The sequence below is a fragment of the Athene cunicularia genome, assembly GCF_003259725.1.
Source record: "Athene cunicularia isolate RWA chromosome 7 unlocalized genomic scaffold, athCun1 chr7_part1, whole genome shotgun sequence".
Classification (NCBI taxonomy): Eukaryota; Metazoa; Chordata; class Aves; order Strigiformes; family Strigidae; genus Athene; species Athene cunicularia.
Window position 1 is genome coordinate 15,310,196 of NW_020799107.1, and position 14,324 is coordinate 15,324,519.

Genomic DNA, 14,324 nt, shown 5'->3' on the forward strand with positions numbered 1-14,324 from the left:
CCCCGCCGGAGCCGCCAGGTCGGTGCCCGGGCGGGAGCGGCGGGGTCCGCGGCCCCGGCGGACACAATGGGCTTTATCCCGCGGGGAGGTCTCGGGCGGCGTTCCGCACCCTGAGTTTCGGATTCGTGTCACACGCCGGCGAGGCCCCGACTTAACGCAAACTCTGTCTCTCTGCAGATGGATTTGAGGATATCGCCATCCGCACTGGGGATAATACCCGATGTGGCCGTTTACGCGCTTTGATTTCTTTCTCTCCGCGTCCACTCCCCTGCGCTCCATTTCAGAGCGAGCGGGGAGGCCGGCCGAGTGAAAGGCTGCTTCTCGGATCTTCTGTGGGATCTGCTCTGCCTGGTGTTGGAGGGTGGAAGCTTTGTGCCTGGGAGTCGTCCTTCCCATTTTTCTTCAGGAGTCGAGGGAGCTTCCTCTCAGACAATGATGAAAACCGAAGGCAAAGGGGAAAGGACTTTAAGAAGTGCTTCTCCGCACCGAAATGCATATAAATCCGATTTCCATGCTATCAAATGCTCGTTTGACGGCGTAAACAATCCCGAAAATGCTTCCAACAAAACAAGCTTGCATCAGAAGCTGAGCACTTCTTCTAACGGAGGGGGAAATGACCCACACAGTCGAGGCAGAGCTGCCACTTATGGCAATAGAGTACACAAGATCAAAAATATGTTTCTGCAAATGGGAGGCTCATCTTCCACACCCTCTTGTGAAAGCAGCCCACCTGCTGAGACCAAATTAATCAGCCGGGCCACAGCAGCAGAGTACGGACCTTCTCCAGGTAGCCCATCTTTCCTCATTGTCCAAAAAAATAATCTTCTGAATACAAGTACCAGCCCCTCTGTCAGTCCTGTGGATTCATTGTCTGTGCCTTCTGCTGCTGACAAGATCATCCGTAGCAATGATGAGGCAGACTTGGACAAAGTTGCCTTGGCAGAAAAATTTTCAGAGACCAGGAAGCTATTTGAGAGAAATATAAAACAACGGAGCTCAGTTGACAGATACTCCCCCAGCAAATGTGAAAGAAGTGAGGATAAGAAGAGACGCAGTTCAGCTTCTGATTGCAACAATGCGGTGGACCACTTCAGTTTTAATACAGAAGCAAGTCTTCCAGTTGCATTGGAAAAAGTTGAAAATCAAGGTAATGAGGAGTTGAAGCAGCAACATCCCAATAGTGGTTCCAAATCCTCCTTCCTGAATGCAGGGCCTATTTCTAGGAGGCTGGAAAGCTTTCTGGGTGACAGTGATACTGAAGAAGCCAAAGAAATTTCCAAAAATTACAGTGCTCTGAATCAGGACCCTTTGAGAGGCCACCGCAGTTTGGATTCATCTGCTGTTGCTGAAGGATGTCCGGAGAAGGCTGTGTCGACCAAAGTGCCTGTGATCCTCAGAGATGAGCTAACCGAGGCGTTTGGAAAAGACAAAAGAGAACAACTGGTACTTGAGAGAAGCCTGTGGGGTATGGGCAGTATGCCTGGTCAAGAGGCTCAGCTGAGATCAGACGGTGTTCTTTCCCAGGTTTCCCCCATGGAGAGGACTTGTGCAGAGCTGGTTGCACAAGATGAAACCTCAGGGCATGAAAAAGAAGGTTTGGAGAAAGATCACGTTGTTCAAGAGGATCAGCTGCTCAGATGTCAAGTACAGGAAGGGAAGAGGAACGACTCTTCCTTGGAAGTGGTAGAAGAGTTTATGAAAGGCAATGAGACTGGTCACGAAGAAGAAAGAGATGGGATGTCTGTGAGAGATGGTCCCATTACACGAGTTCAAGATGTTCTAGAGCAGGAGGGAGATATTGAAGAAGAGGAGCAAGTGGGAAGGCAGAGCAAGAACTTCAGTGCTTTTGGAATAGAGAATGCAGCTTTTGATGATGATAGGGATACGGAGCCAGAAAACCAAGCGCCTGAAGGCAAAGAAATTTTGGAGGGAGAGGAGGAGGAGGAGGGGGAGGAGGAGTATATGTATGACAGTGAATATGAGGAGTTTCCTGGACTTTCTGAAGAGGAAGATCCTGAGCCAGACCGAAAAGTCAAGTTCTCAACAGCTCCTATCAAGGTAAGTGTATTTGAATTTTTTTAAATTGTTTTGTATCAAAAATACCCAGGAAATACATTTTCGTGGTGTTTTTTTTTTTTTTTCAAAGCTTCAAAAAGTGTAAGTTTATGGCTTTTATTCAAATCTGAATATGAGAGAAGTTACAACTTCTCAGTAATTGTATAATTCACAAGTGATTTCTGAATCAGCAGCTTCATCAGATAGCATAGTGCAACATGTGAGATTTTACATACTGGACAGATTCAGGAACATGAAACTTTTAGGAAGAAGTACAAACACATGACCTTTAGTACTTGTCTCCATTTGTTTAAAATTGAGGCATTGCATTAGGAAGGATTTTTTCAGATTTAGTTTCTGTACAAAAATTTAGAAAACCCTAAACAAAACAACAAAAACCCCTAAACAAAACAACAAACCTCCTGTAGCAAACCTTCAGATTCAACTTCAGACTTGTTTTCAAAATTAACTGAGAAAATACCGAATGACTGGTTCCTGTTATTTAAGACTTTAGAATTATGTCTAATAATAACCATATATATATATGTTAGGGGTTTTTTTTATACTGTCTTGGTGAACAAGCTGTAGGGGTGTTAACATGAGCATTTTGGAGTTCGGAAGTTGCAGAAGTAGAAGTTACAGGGCAGACTGGATAATGAGAAGTACTGTAAGTTACAATGCTAACAAAAAGATTTAGGTGTCTCATCTTCCCTCACCAAAAATAGCCACAAAATAAGTCATTCCAGAAATCAAACCATGTTTACCCATAGTCTCATAGACTTCAATTATTCTAGTCCCTCTTAAAGTTTGGGAGGTAAATTGGGAGATGTAGACCAGGATGGAATGGGAAACTGTCCAGGCCTTTGCAAGCACAATTCCCTTCAGCTATTACATGAATGAAATATACTGTCTTTAATAAACAATTTTTACACTTTGTTCATACAGAGTCAGGATTCGCTTTTACTGATAAGAAGGATGTGTTGACTTCTGTACTTCCTGCACTGCAGAGCTGTAATTTCCCAGTTTGCTGAACAGACACCTTTGCTGTACCCCAGAAAATTTTTTGGCTGTGGCAAAATACGAGTGGTGTTGCATGTGTTTTTTCTTGTAGTCATAGACAGGCTGACTTTATATGGCTTTCTTATATTTGATGCTGCTTTAGTGGTGACCTGGAGCACTGGAGGGGGAAGTGCCACTATTGAAAACTGCATAATGGGTCTGGTGAAGTCTGTGTGAGAGCCGGAGGGGCATCAGTCCATTTCCCCTCACTTTTGTGTGCTGAATATCTGAGGAGAGTGCCGTGTAGTCTGCTATAAGTGTGTGCTCATTGAGTTTCCTGCTGTAGGCAGGGTTTTACTGATCATTGATTAAATCCTACTGAAGCACTGCCTGTAAGAGACTTTTCCTGCATTCCCTGTTATGTCTATGCCAGACTTAGTTGAAAGCATTAGTGAAAATCTCTGTGCCAACTGTGATGGAAGCTCTCGTGTAGACAAAACTCAAGTTTTTGGTAACTACCACTGTTCAATTACAGCTGCTTCTCTGAAAGCCACAGTACCAACCTGTACCATATTATCAATTACACAGTGGAGAGATGAATGGTTAGTAGCAACTGTTAGCAGTTTTCCATTAAAAATAACATAGTTCTTGCCACAATACCCCACTTGGATTGACAGAATGAACTGTACTTAATAGCAATATGGTCACTGAACTTTATTTTTAAGGCCCTAAAATTAAAGCTTGTGATACTTGCCTTCCTTTATCCCTTTTTGGTGAAACTTGTCTATATCTTTCCTATAATGAGTATAGGGATCTCTTTCTGTATGTCATTTTCAACAGCTTTTTTCCCCCTGTTCCTCATGCCTATGATTTCTTTCCCCTTGTCTGCCTTTTTGTTTCATATTTTCTGTGATGCTTAGTGGGAACGAATCCTCGTATATGGTTTTTGGCTTTTGTTCTCTGTAAAATAAAGAATTTCAAATTTTTTGCACTTCCCCAAAATCTTTGTTAGTAATGTACCTTTAATATCTCATGAACTTGATAGAAAATCCCACTTTTACCTCACAGAAGGAAATCTCTTTTGTTTGACTTTATGCGTAGATTTTAGTGCATCTTAAATTGGAAGAAAAAAAAAATCCTGAGTGGTAGCAAAAATTATTCTTGGGCCCTGCCACAGCTTAGACAAGTGCCATAGTGAGAAATGTATCCTAGTAGCTTCTTTTTTTCAGCTTTATTTAGACTGGTAAGTTTGACTGAAATGTGAGTGCCATTCCAGATATCCATAGCCACTGGAGGAGAAGGTCGGTGTTTCTGCTTCTCTTAAGATGCTCCTGAGAGAGGCCAGGCTGGCCTTGGCATTCTTACTGTTTTCCTTCTGCATCTCTCTAGTGATTATGGAAAAAACATCTCTGCCTTTTGCACTCGTGTTTAGCAGGTGTCTGATAGAGTCGGAGAATTCAAAACATTCAGAAGGTGTTTGGGCAAGAAAAATCACGTTCTCAGATCATCAAGACCCTGCAGTGATGGAGCTCTGACCATTGTACTTGATATACCCAAAAGGGAATTTGGATATGTGTGTAGGTAATGGATATAACTTACACACAGGCACCCTAAAACCAGTATTTATGCTGCAGTGCAAAGAGAACTTATTAATATCTCTGTGCTGAAGTTTCTAGTAAGTTGTACAATTGGCAAGGCTTTTGAGTAAAAGAAGGAGACTGTGAAGCTCCCAGGGGATGTATAAGGTAGCTAATACTGTTAACACTGCATCTGACCCATGCTAGAGATCTGTAGTTGTTGACATCTGTAGCAGGGCTTAAGAACATAATATGATCAGATTGTTTCAGGAAAGATGGAACATAATTATGCAAATACTCCGTTATTTTGTGTCGCCCTGTGCCTGTGAAAATAAGCATAGATGAGACTTTTTAAAATAAATGTTTCAATTTTGTAGAAACTGGTGATAAATAATGTGTGGGAAGGTTTCTTATTTGCTGTGGGTGACCTGACTCTTAAGTCCTGCAGCTGTTTGATCTCTGCAGACTTTAAGAAGAATTATGTCTTGGTTGCTTGTTTTTCCTGCAGTAGTTGAGAGTGATACTGTACAGTTATTAGCAGAACTTCACAGACTGGGTTTGTGTTATGGTACATGATCTATTTTTAGTCTCGTTTCCACATATGAAGCCAGTAAGGAATGTAAAGCACACTCAGCTGTCCAAGGTATTTTCAAGGGAACTGAATTTGTCTTTGTCTTGAAGTTTTCTGAACAAACTGTGTAAACAATCAGCATTTCAGACAGTGCAAATAACATCAGGTAGCTGTGCTGTCATCCCTTTATATTTCACTTTGCTTTTGTGATGTAGAGATTAAACTCACATTCAATTACACGGTTACCTTGAAAGGCTTTAATTAACATAAATGTGATGACTGAGTGCTGTTTGACATCTGTAATTTTGAAACTTTCCATTGGGAAAACAAATGCCTGTTTCCAAATTGACTTCTTGAGATGTTTTTACCTCTGACTGTGTCAAACTTTGTCCTCGAAACCTTTAACAGCACTATGACTAATTTCTGCAATGATTTATGATCCTTAGAAATTCTGTAGCTCAGGTAAACTGAAAAGATAGTACAGCTGCTATTTGCTTCCGTAGGTCTGTTTCATTAGCAGTGTTACCCAGTTTACATTGCATGAGACTGTCCCCAGCTTTTTGTGAATAATACTTTCTTTTAAGATTAAGTCAAGAACACAGTTTAAAAAAACAAAACCAAAAAACAAACCACCAAACCTTCTTAAAAGCTTTACTTTTATATTTGCCACAGTTGAGCAGAAGTTTAAACTTTTCTTAAGTAAGGAAACTGAAAGCATTTTCATAGCTTGTTGTGTTGTCCTAACCAGCAAAGCATCAGTTGCTTCTGGGAGAAAATATGAAAATCCTTCATAATATTGCCATTTGTCTTGTGTATTGGAATAGAGCTGTTTTATCTATAGCTGAGACACAAACTAATTTTCTTCAGGCTGGCGTGCTCTTCAACCTTTTTAGTACAGGACTAGTTACTGTGGAAGTTAATGAAGCAGTAAATGAAGATACGCCTGAATCTGATTTCCTGTATAACAGAATATCTGTAAATGCTTACCACTTCTAGGGGATGCACTTTTTTCTAGGTCAGTGTGTAGTCTCCTGAACACAGTTTTAACAGTGTTTCAGAGTAGTGGTAGAGCTTCATACATCCTGTGATTTTTGGACTGTATCTTCTTATACTTACAACGTCATACACAGAAAGGGTTACAAAATATGCTAACTGGTAGAAGATACCCAAACCCTGGAGTTTCCTCAGTAATTAAGAAAATTGTTTGTCAGCCATTGGTCAAGCACTTCAGTAAAACACTTCTGTGGCATTAAGAAACAAGTATGTGATATGGATGTAGGTTGATCTAGGAAAATGGAGATTTGATCTGACAGTAGATTTAAATAGAATTGAGTTTTATGTGGGAATTCATCTGCCTTTTTTCTCAACATAAATAAGTGTATTTTCATCATGCTTTGTTTGGGATCTTTTGCAATGACAATTTGTTGTAACTCATAGATTTTAATTTTTAATTGTTCTGAAGCTCTGTTTATCACTTGCATCAACATTACAACATTTGTAACTTAACATCCTAACAATTTTTCTTCATATTTTTATCTCAAACTTAAACTCTCCACAGTACTTTTCAGTGACTTTTCACAAAAAGTAACCCTGTTGTCTTCTGCCTGCATCCGAGAGTATGGCATTTCTTGCTGGTTAACTTAACATCATGAGATGTTAAAAACATGAATAATAACTTGAGGAAAAAGATACATTTGGTGGTTTTTTTTTAAGGAAAGTTAATCTTTAAACTCTTACAGAAATTTCAATTTTCATAAAAATTAAACGTTTACCTGGTTTCAGAAAGTTCCATATCCAGTATTTGTCATGCCTTTCTTCTGGTCCTTGTTATATTTTGATTCCGTGACCTTTGTTCAACTCTCCAGAAAGAAGAACTTCCAACTCAAACTTTCACTAGCCTTTTTTTTTATTATGTCTTCTGTCTTGATTTTTAGGAAATATTTGATATGTAAGTTTTACAATGGTAGATTGATTTTTCATTTCAGGAGTCTTTGGATGAGAGTCCAGTGCCAGGGTATGGGGCTTTAGAGCAGAAACTAAACCAGAACAGAAAAAGCAAAGTTTTTTTATATCCTGGCCCACTGCTGGAGCAGCTTGACTCTTTACATTAATATCTAAATGTATTTCTAACTGAACTGTTCCCTGGATGCAGTTGTATGACATACTGGCTGCCCTGGATGATGCTATAAAACTGTAGACAACACTGATGTTATGGATGTTAGGTGAGATGATGGTGAGGACTGACAGGTTATCACCTGTCAGTCCTCACTCCTTTTTCAGGTCCCTTCAACTTCTGACTTCCTAGCAGTTTCACCCAGATTTGACAGGGAAAAAGAGAAATATTTTTAAGGTATTTTTAAAATATTTCACTGGGGAAAATTAGCACTTGTATCAGAGTTGCTGATTCGTGCCCTCCTCACTGATGGCAGGGCTGCTGCACCTTTAGTTTAAGTTACTTGTTCTTTTTGACTTAATGTTAGCAGATCACTATGCATGTCCAGCCTGTGCTGTGTTTCACTCTGAGAATACCTGTGGGGAGCAGGAGAGAGGAAAGGGGGTGAATAGGAGGCATTTGAGGGTTTCATGGGAGATGTAGTCAAAAGAAACACTGAGGAGGTGGGGAAGGTAAGCAAAGATAAGCAAATTTATAGGTGGTGAGTTCATTAGTGCAACAGTTAAGATGCTGAAAGATTTAGCATCTTTTTGATGATGATTACTGTTATTAACACCTGAAAATACTTAAGCTAGACTGATAAAGAATGAACAGGCAGTAGCTGAAACTTGTTTGTAGTTTACCTTTTGAGAGATGGGGAAAAAAATTGCCCCTTTTCATATCAATCTAAACATAAAAGCAAAGGTGAACACTCAGAAGGACATCAGTAAAAATAAGCGTGTCCCTGTATTATCTGATTACATATTTTGTAATCTTGACATCATGAAGGTTCAGTGTAGCAGCATTTTTTACAGGGTTCTTTTATTGAGTAGTAAAGTATTATTTCAAAAGGCAACATGCAGATTCTTTAGATTAATTTCTCAAACATGTTCTTCCATCCACCCTCTGATATGTCTTGCTATAGCAAGACAATTTTCCTTTTCACCAATACCTTCCTGGGGTATTGGTCATTGCTAGTGACAGCATTACTTCAGATTAATTAATTGAGTTGATCTGGTATGGCAGAGTTATTTTGTTGTTGTTTCTTCTTATAGCCTTTAGAAAACAGCCAGGTGGACTATATTTGTGTTCATTGTTAATGTTTTGAAGTTCCTCCTACCAATTTGCTTACTATTTAGATGTGGTCAGGTCATGATTTTTCTTTTGGTGAATACTAAATAAATACATGTATCTAATTCTTCTGGATTACCAGCCTTAAATTGGTGGTACCAAGACACCTGTGAAACTTATGGATGTTCATAAGTGAATCACTTTATATTCAGAGTCTTTCAGGAGCCAAGATTTTTTTGGGGGTGTCCCCACTTTATGTGGTACTGTGAGTAGTTTTTGCCTCTTCTGGTCTATTCAGAGTTTTTCAGTCTCTTAGAGAGCAGTGCTACCTCAACTGAGATAGTGGTGGAGTACAACCAGATCAGAGCAGAGCTCCACTTCCACGAAGGGGGAACATGGCTCATCTCTTATCTTCTGCTCTGAATGATTGAAATTAAATAAAATCAGTACACTAAATCGGAATGGATGCTTTTCTCTGTCTTCAGTATTTCTTTTACTTGGATTAAAAAATTAAATACACAGAAGTGAGTGAGTGTTCCTCCTCCTGGAGTAGGTAGCATAACCTGGCTGAAAACAGATACCATGTTGCCTTTCGTGCTCTTTCATTAGCTCCAGTGCCTTTGCTACTGCAGTGAAATACAGAACTTTTACCGAGAATTAAGTAGAGAATAGTGAGACTGGTGAAAAACTTGATTTGTTTGTGATGAAATTACCTATATAAAATTGTCCGTACTGTAGATCTGAAGCAAGGTTGCAGTTATGCCTTTATGTAAACTGACTTAGGAATTTTGATGAAGTCATGCGGAGCTACAGGATCAAGTGCCTAAGTGTGCACAGCCTGCCTGTCCACCTGTTTGGTAACAGAAAATGCTACATCGAGTGTAATGGGTTATAATATTAATCTGTTTAACAGATTAACCACTCTAAATGCTTTTTGAAGAAGAATGAAAGTCTGTTTAAAAAAAATTTTAAAAAGCAAGGTGTTTTTCTGTTTGCTGATTAAAGGATTTGATAGCATGAATTAATTTAAATCAGGTATAGTCACTTTTCACTTAAAATCTGACAAGTAGTGGCTTTCGGAAACAGAGGGAAGAGTGGTTAGAGGTAATAAGATGTCTACTTTAACTGGAGAGGGAGATTGTAAGAGTAAACTGTGAAGTGTATGCTATACTTCAGTCCTACTTCAGTGCTGCTGTTTCAAATGATTATTTGTGTTTGCTTGGGCACTTCTCATTCTGCAGGGCATTGCGAAGGTGGTCAGTTTGAAAAGCTGAAACTGTTCACTCTTAGATAATTTTCCCTGAACTGCAATTTGTGTTTTGAATGTGTGGCTTTATTGAGTGTCAGTAAACTTGTGTGCTTGAAGTCAGAATTGTGTTTCAGAAGAAACACAAACGAGCTGGTGTAGTCATTGCTGGGTGTGTGTGGTGTCCAGGCAGGAGTGTCAGTGACACTTCAGTGCCTCTCTCAGCTGTTGAGTGTTACTTTAACTGCCTGTGCAGGTGCTGTGAGGCTTTCCAGCAAATAGTGCGGTATTACATGAGAATTTTAAAGCGATGTTGACATCGCTTCCATTCTGATTAGTTGGGAACCCTTCTGAACAGTTACTGATTTCTTAATCTTATTGTTTAATTACTTTTGTAATGTTCTGCTTTTGATCAGGCAGAAACAAATCTCTCTACTAGAAATGAATATGGGAGTGGAGGTCTTTGGCTTGTGTTTTATGACTCTGTAGCAGTTTCATGAAAAAAATGTGGTAAATAAGTGTTTGCCCTCTAACAAAATTAACATTCTGCTAAAACTAACGTAGTTCTTAAGTAGAGCTTTTTATGTCCTGCTAAGAGTTTCGATTAAGCAAGGTCATTGTTGGTCATCTGTGATAATGCTGTTTTCAGTGATAGCACTAAGATATAATTCGGTTCTGTGTGGTAACAGGAACTGAACAGTAGGATCTTTCAGACAGTAGATAGTGTTGGTTTTTAATGGGTGCTGAACTTCATAGAAGAAGGTGAACTGAATTTTGCATTCAAAAAGTGATTAATTTTCTTGGTGTGAAGAATGCAGTTTGTTCTATCTCCAAATAAATATATTTGTCCAAGGACTAAGTATATATTTGAAAGCTTTGTTACATATCTTAACAATTTAATTTTTAAAAAATCCTTAAAAATTGTCCTCTGTCAGAACTTCTTGGATTAAAATTATTTTTATTCATTCTGAAGAAAAGAGGTCTTCAGTGTAAAAAGGAATTTTTTTTATTTTTTTTTTTTAGATATGGTTTTCCATCATTTATTATCTTGACAGGATCCAGAAGTTATTAATGTTCTGGATATATAACAAGCTGCACTAAAAGGCTTTTGAAATTCACAGGTTTCCACAGTAAATTTAATCTGGTTTCTCCCATGTTGAGATAATAACTTGTGTTTGCTAAAGCATATCTTTTTAAAATATCACTTGAACACTAATAATTTTATGATCTCTGGCTAGCAGTGGTTTCTAAATAGTAAGATTAGAATTTCTTTTGTCCCTAATGCATTTGATTCAGGGACTAAACCCCGCCAGACACAGTACAGAGATGAACTGTTTAGCTTTCTCATCAGTCTTCTAAACTGTGTAACTTGTAACTTATATTATTTATTATCCACATTTTAACTGAGTTTAATGTTACTTTTGCTACTTGGCAAGAACAACTTGCTGAGCAGTTCTGTGTTTTCTATATTAGTGTCAACAATTTTACTGTTTCCATCTCATGAAAGATGAATACCATGTTATGGTTCTACATGTACACAAAAAAATTTTCTGTCTTTTGCCCTTGACTCTTCAGCCATGGTTTTCTTAGCATGCTCTTGCTTTTCTTTTTGTTATTGCAGCGTTTGGCTTCTGGTTATATATCAGTTTTGCTTTTCCTCTATTTTTTTGTAAATTTGTGTTCTTCCTCAAAATATTTTTCTGAAGTTTGGGGGGGGTGGGGGTGGATGGGTAGGTGTCTTACTATTTTGAAACAGATCTGTCTTGTCTTAATTGTTAGCCTGTGTTTTTTAGAATATTACCTACATGTTCTCACACACTTGCCATCTGTGACTTTTTAAGAGAAAAGTAGGAATTGTTTCTCTTAGTGGATTAGTCAGAATTGATTTCAGATAGATTTTTCTTAAAAAGCTAGTATGCATAAATATTAGTAGTCTTCATTTGCATAGTTATGCTTGTGCTATTTTATGAATAGCTACTATAAACACCACTGCAATCTAAGCCACCACTAATTTTAAATTCTATGATCAATTCCTATTATCAGTTTTGTGTCAAAATGGGCAAATTCCATGAGACTCTCAATTACAATGCTGTTACTTTCAAGTTGGAAAAATATTTAATCATTTTTAGAAATTCCAGAGATATTTTAGTGCTGGCAACCTAAGTCTTAGAGCCTATGTAATGCTGTTATGATGGTGCATCTTTGCTTACAGTGCTTTATAAATGGTTGTGTAAGGAACTGGTCATTTCTTTGCTAATGTAATTCTTCAGTAGATAGTGACTACTCTGCATCAGCTTCTGCTTTGTGAGTTAGAGTACTATGTTATAAAGAACCAAGAGAATACAGTTGTTGGTGTCTCCAAAATTAACTACTACTATTCTCCACATTTTGCTCATTCAGTCATTTGAGTAGTTAGTGATTTTTTAACATTTTAGTCATAGTATTAATACTAGATCATTTGTACACTTATAAATAAGCAAAATTGATTATTAGTTTAAAATTAATCTTATTATAACTTAACTATGTTTTTAGAGAGATTACTTTTTCTGTTGGGATGGAAAGGAACCAAACTAGACTGGTCTTGTTCCAAAGGGAGAATAGTGCTTCATTAAATGCTTCTGCTTCATATCCTTTTTATTGATTTGGGGTGATGGGGAGGGAGATTAATTGAAAGAACTTGGTCACCTTTTTCCTGATAGTGATAGAGGAAGGTTACTGGAGACCATTTGGATGGTTTTCTTTGTCTATTTTTCAGATTTTTCTGTAAAGTTTATGGAAGACAGTTGCTGTAAGTGCAACCCTTGTCTTTCTGTGTCCAGTTGTTGCCCACTGGTGTCTTTGTGGTAATCCAAAGGGGTCTTATTTGTTTATTTTCATTTATGCAAGACAGGAAGAACAACTTTTCAGGAAGATTCTTTTATTGGGGGAAACGTAAGACTCCCAAGAGTCGCTTTCTTCCTTCCCTTTCTGCCAAGTGGATCTAATCTTGCTGTATATGCCAAGTTTCTGGAGTAGCTGTTTTGCAGGATTTGGCAAAGCGTTTGTGAAACTGTCCTCCAGCTGTAGTCTGGAGGTGCAGCAGTAAGCTCCCCATGGGAAATACTGAGTTTTTATTAGTTGCTTTTCGGTACTCTGTTTCAATAACCATTTTCCTGTGTCCGAGGCTACTGCCATGCAGAGCTAACACCATATACTAGCGGATGTGAATTCATTGGGAAAATGTTAATTACAGCTAATTACAGTTAATTCTGTCTTACTTACATTATTGCAGTTACCTGTCTAGGTAGTCTTAATGGGAAAATGCAACAATTGCAAAAAATTTAGTAGGCCAGTGTAAATTAACTTTGTGTCAGCACTGCATGTTCTTGATTAGAGAGATGGCTACTGCAGCTGCAATCAGTAACTGTTTTCTGTCTTACAGTGATGTTGCGTAAAACACTCGGTGCATGCAAAAACTTAAGCAGATAAACCTTGGTTTTAGATAAATGGGGTTTGGTATATTATTTTTTCTCCTTTTTTCTAACTTATTAATTTAAATACAATTAGTGAGCATGCTGACAAGTAAAATTAACTCTGTTACATGTAGCTCATTCTTCCTTTCTAGATTTCTGTCTTAATTCGAGTACATTGCTTTTATTTTTAACAATTCAGAAATTCAGCTGGAGTGATTACTAAAAATAGTAATGTATGTAACAAGGCATTTCCTTTTCCTGGGAAACTGCGTGATTCCCTTGCAAAATCAGAAAACTACATCTGTTTGAAGCACTGCAATTGGCAGATGGCGTGGGGGGAGGGAAGAAGAGAGGACGAAGGATTTGGGGGAATGTAGTCTTAAAAAAAAAAAGAGGAGATGTCTGATTTCTTTGCATGATCTGGTGCATTTATAACACAAAATTTGTTCAAGGAATTGTTTTGAAACTTCTGAAATGTTACTTCTGTGCAAGTTGGAAACTGTCTTACAGCAGCAGTATTTATTAAATTGATGGCTGTTTAGAAAATGGGATCTCTAACAATACCACTTTATTTTCCTTACTGATTTTCTTTCAATTGTATCATGTTTGGAAGAGGATGGTAAAGTACTAAAAATGTTTTCTGCTACCTTTCTTAGGTTTTCAGTACTTACTCAAATGAAGACTATGATAGACGTAATGAAGAAGTTGACCCTGTGGCAGCCTCAGCTGAGTATGAACTTGAGAAAAGGGTGGAAAAAATGGAAGTGTTTCCTGTGGAAATTGAAAAAGGTGCAAATCAAACCTTGAACATTTGCAAGAGATACTATACGCACAAAAGATAAAACAAACTGAAACTATTTTCCCTGAATTTAGGTCTTGAATTTTTGAATTTTTGTTCTGGCTTTCATTTGTGGCTGGTTCTGCTGAAGTTAGTGAATGGACAGGCCTGTACTAAGTGCAAATTATTCTACTTAATTGAAGTTAAGGAGGCTACATTACTGCACCAAAATATATACAACTCATAAATCTTGCCATCTCCTCCAGATACTGTGAAGCTTTGAATCTAACAGGCAGTCATTACTACAGAACAAAAAGGCTTTGAGTAATATCTAGATAGAAAATATGTTGTCTTGGGTTGTTTTTTTGTGCTTTTTTTTAAAGTAAATTTTTATATCTTTTGTGTGGAAGGACTCAGAACACT

The 14,324-nt window shown here is 38.0% G+C and overlaps 1 protein-coding gene across 6 annotated transcripts in view; it reads left to right on the forward strand.

The window, feature by feature from the left end:
- The window catches only part of LOC113482063 (neurabin-1-like), a 44,745-nt gene continuing 30,421 nt past the window's right edge, over positions 1 to 14,324 (forward strand). For 4 of the 6 annotated variants that reach the window (XM_026852379.1, XM_026852382.1, XM_026852381.1 and 1 more), the window contains exons 1-2: positions 46 to 2,058; positions 13,780 to 13,912. In XM_026852379.1, coding sequence (XP_026708180.1) covers positions 433 to 2,058; positions 13,780 to 13,912 — 1,759 coding nt within the window. In that variant the 5' untranslated portion in view covers positions 46 to 432. Of the gene's footprint in view, positions 19 to 44; positions 2,059 to 13,779; positions 13,913 to 14,324 lie in introns of those variants that run through there. The other 2 variants (XM_026852380.1, XR_003398780.1) reach the window with 2 other exon arrangements.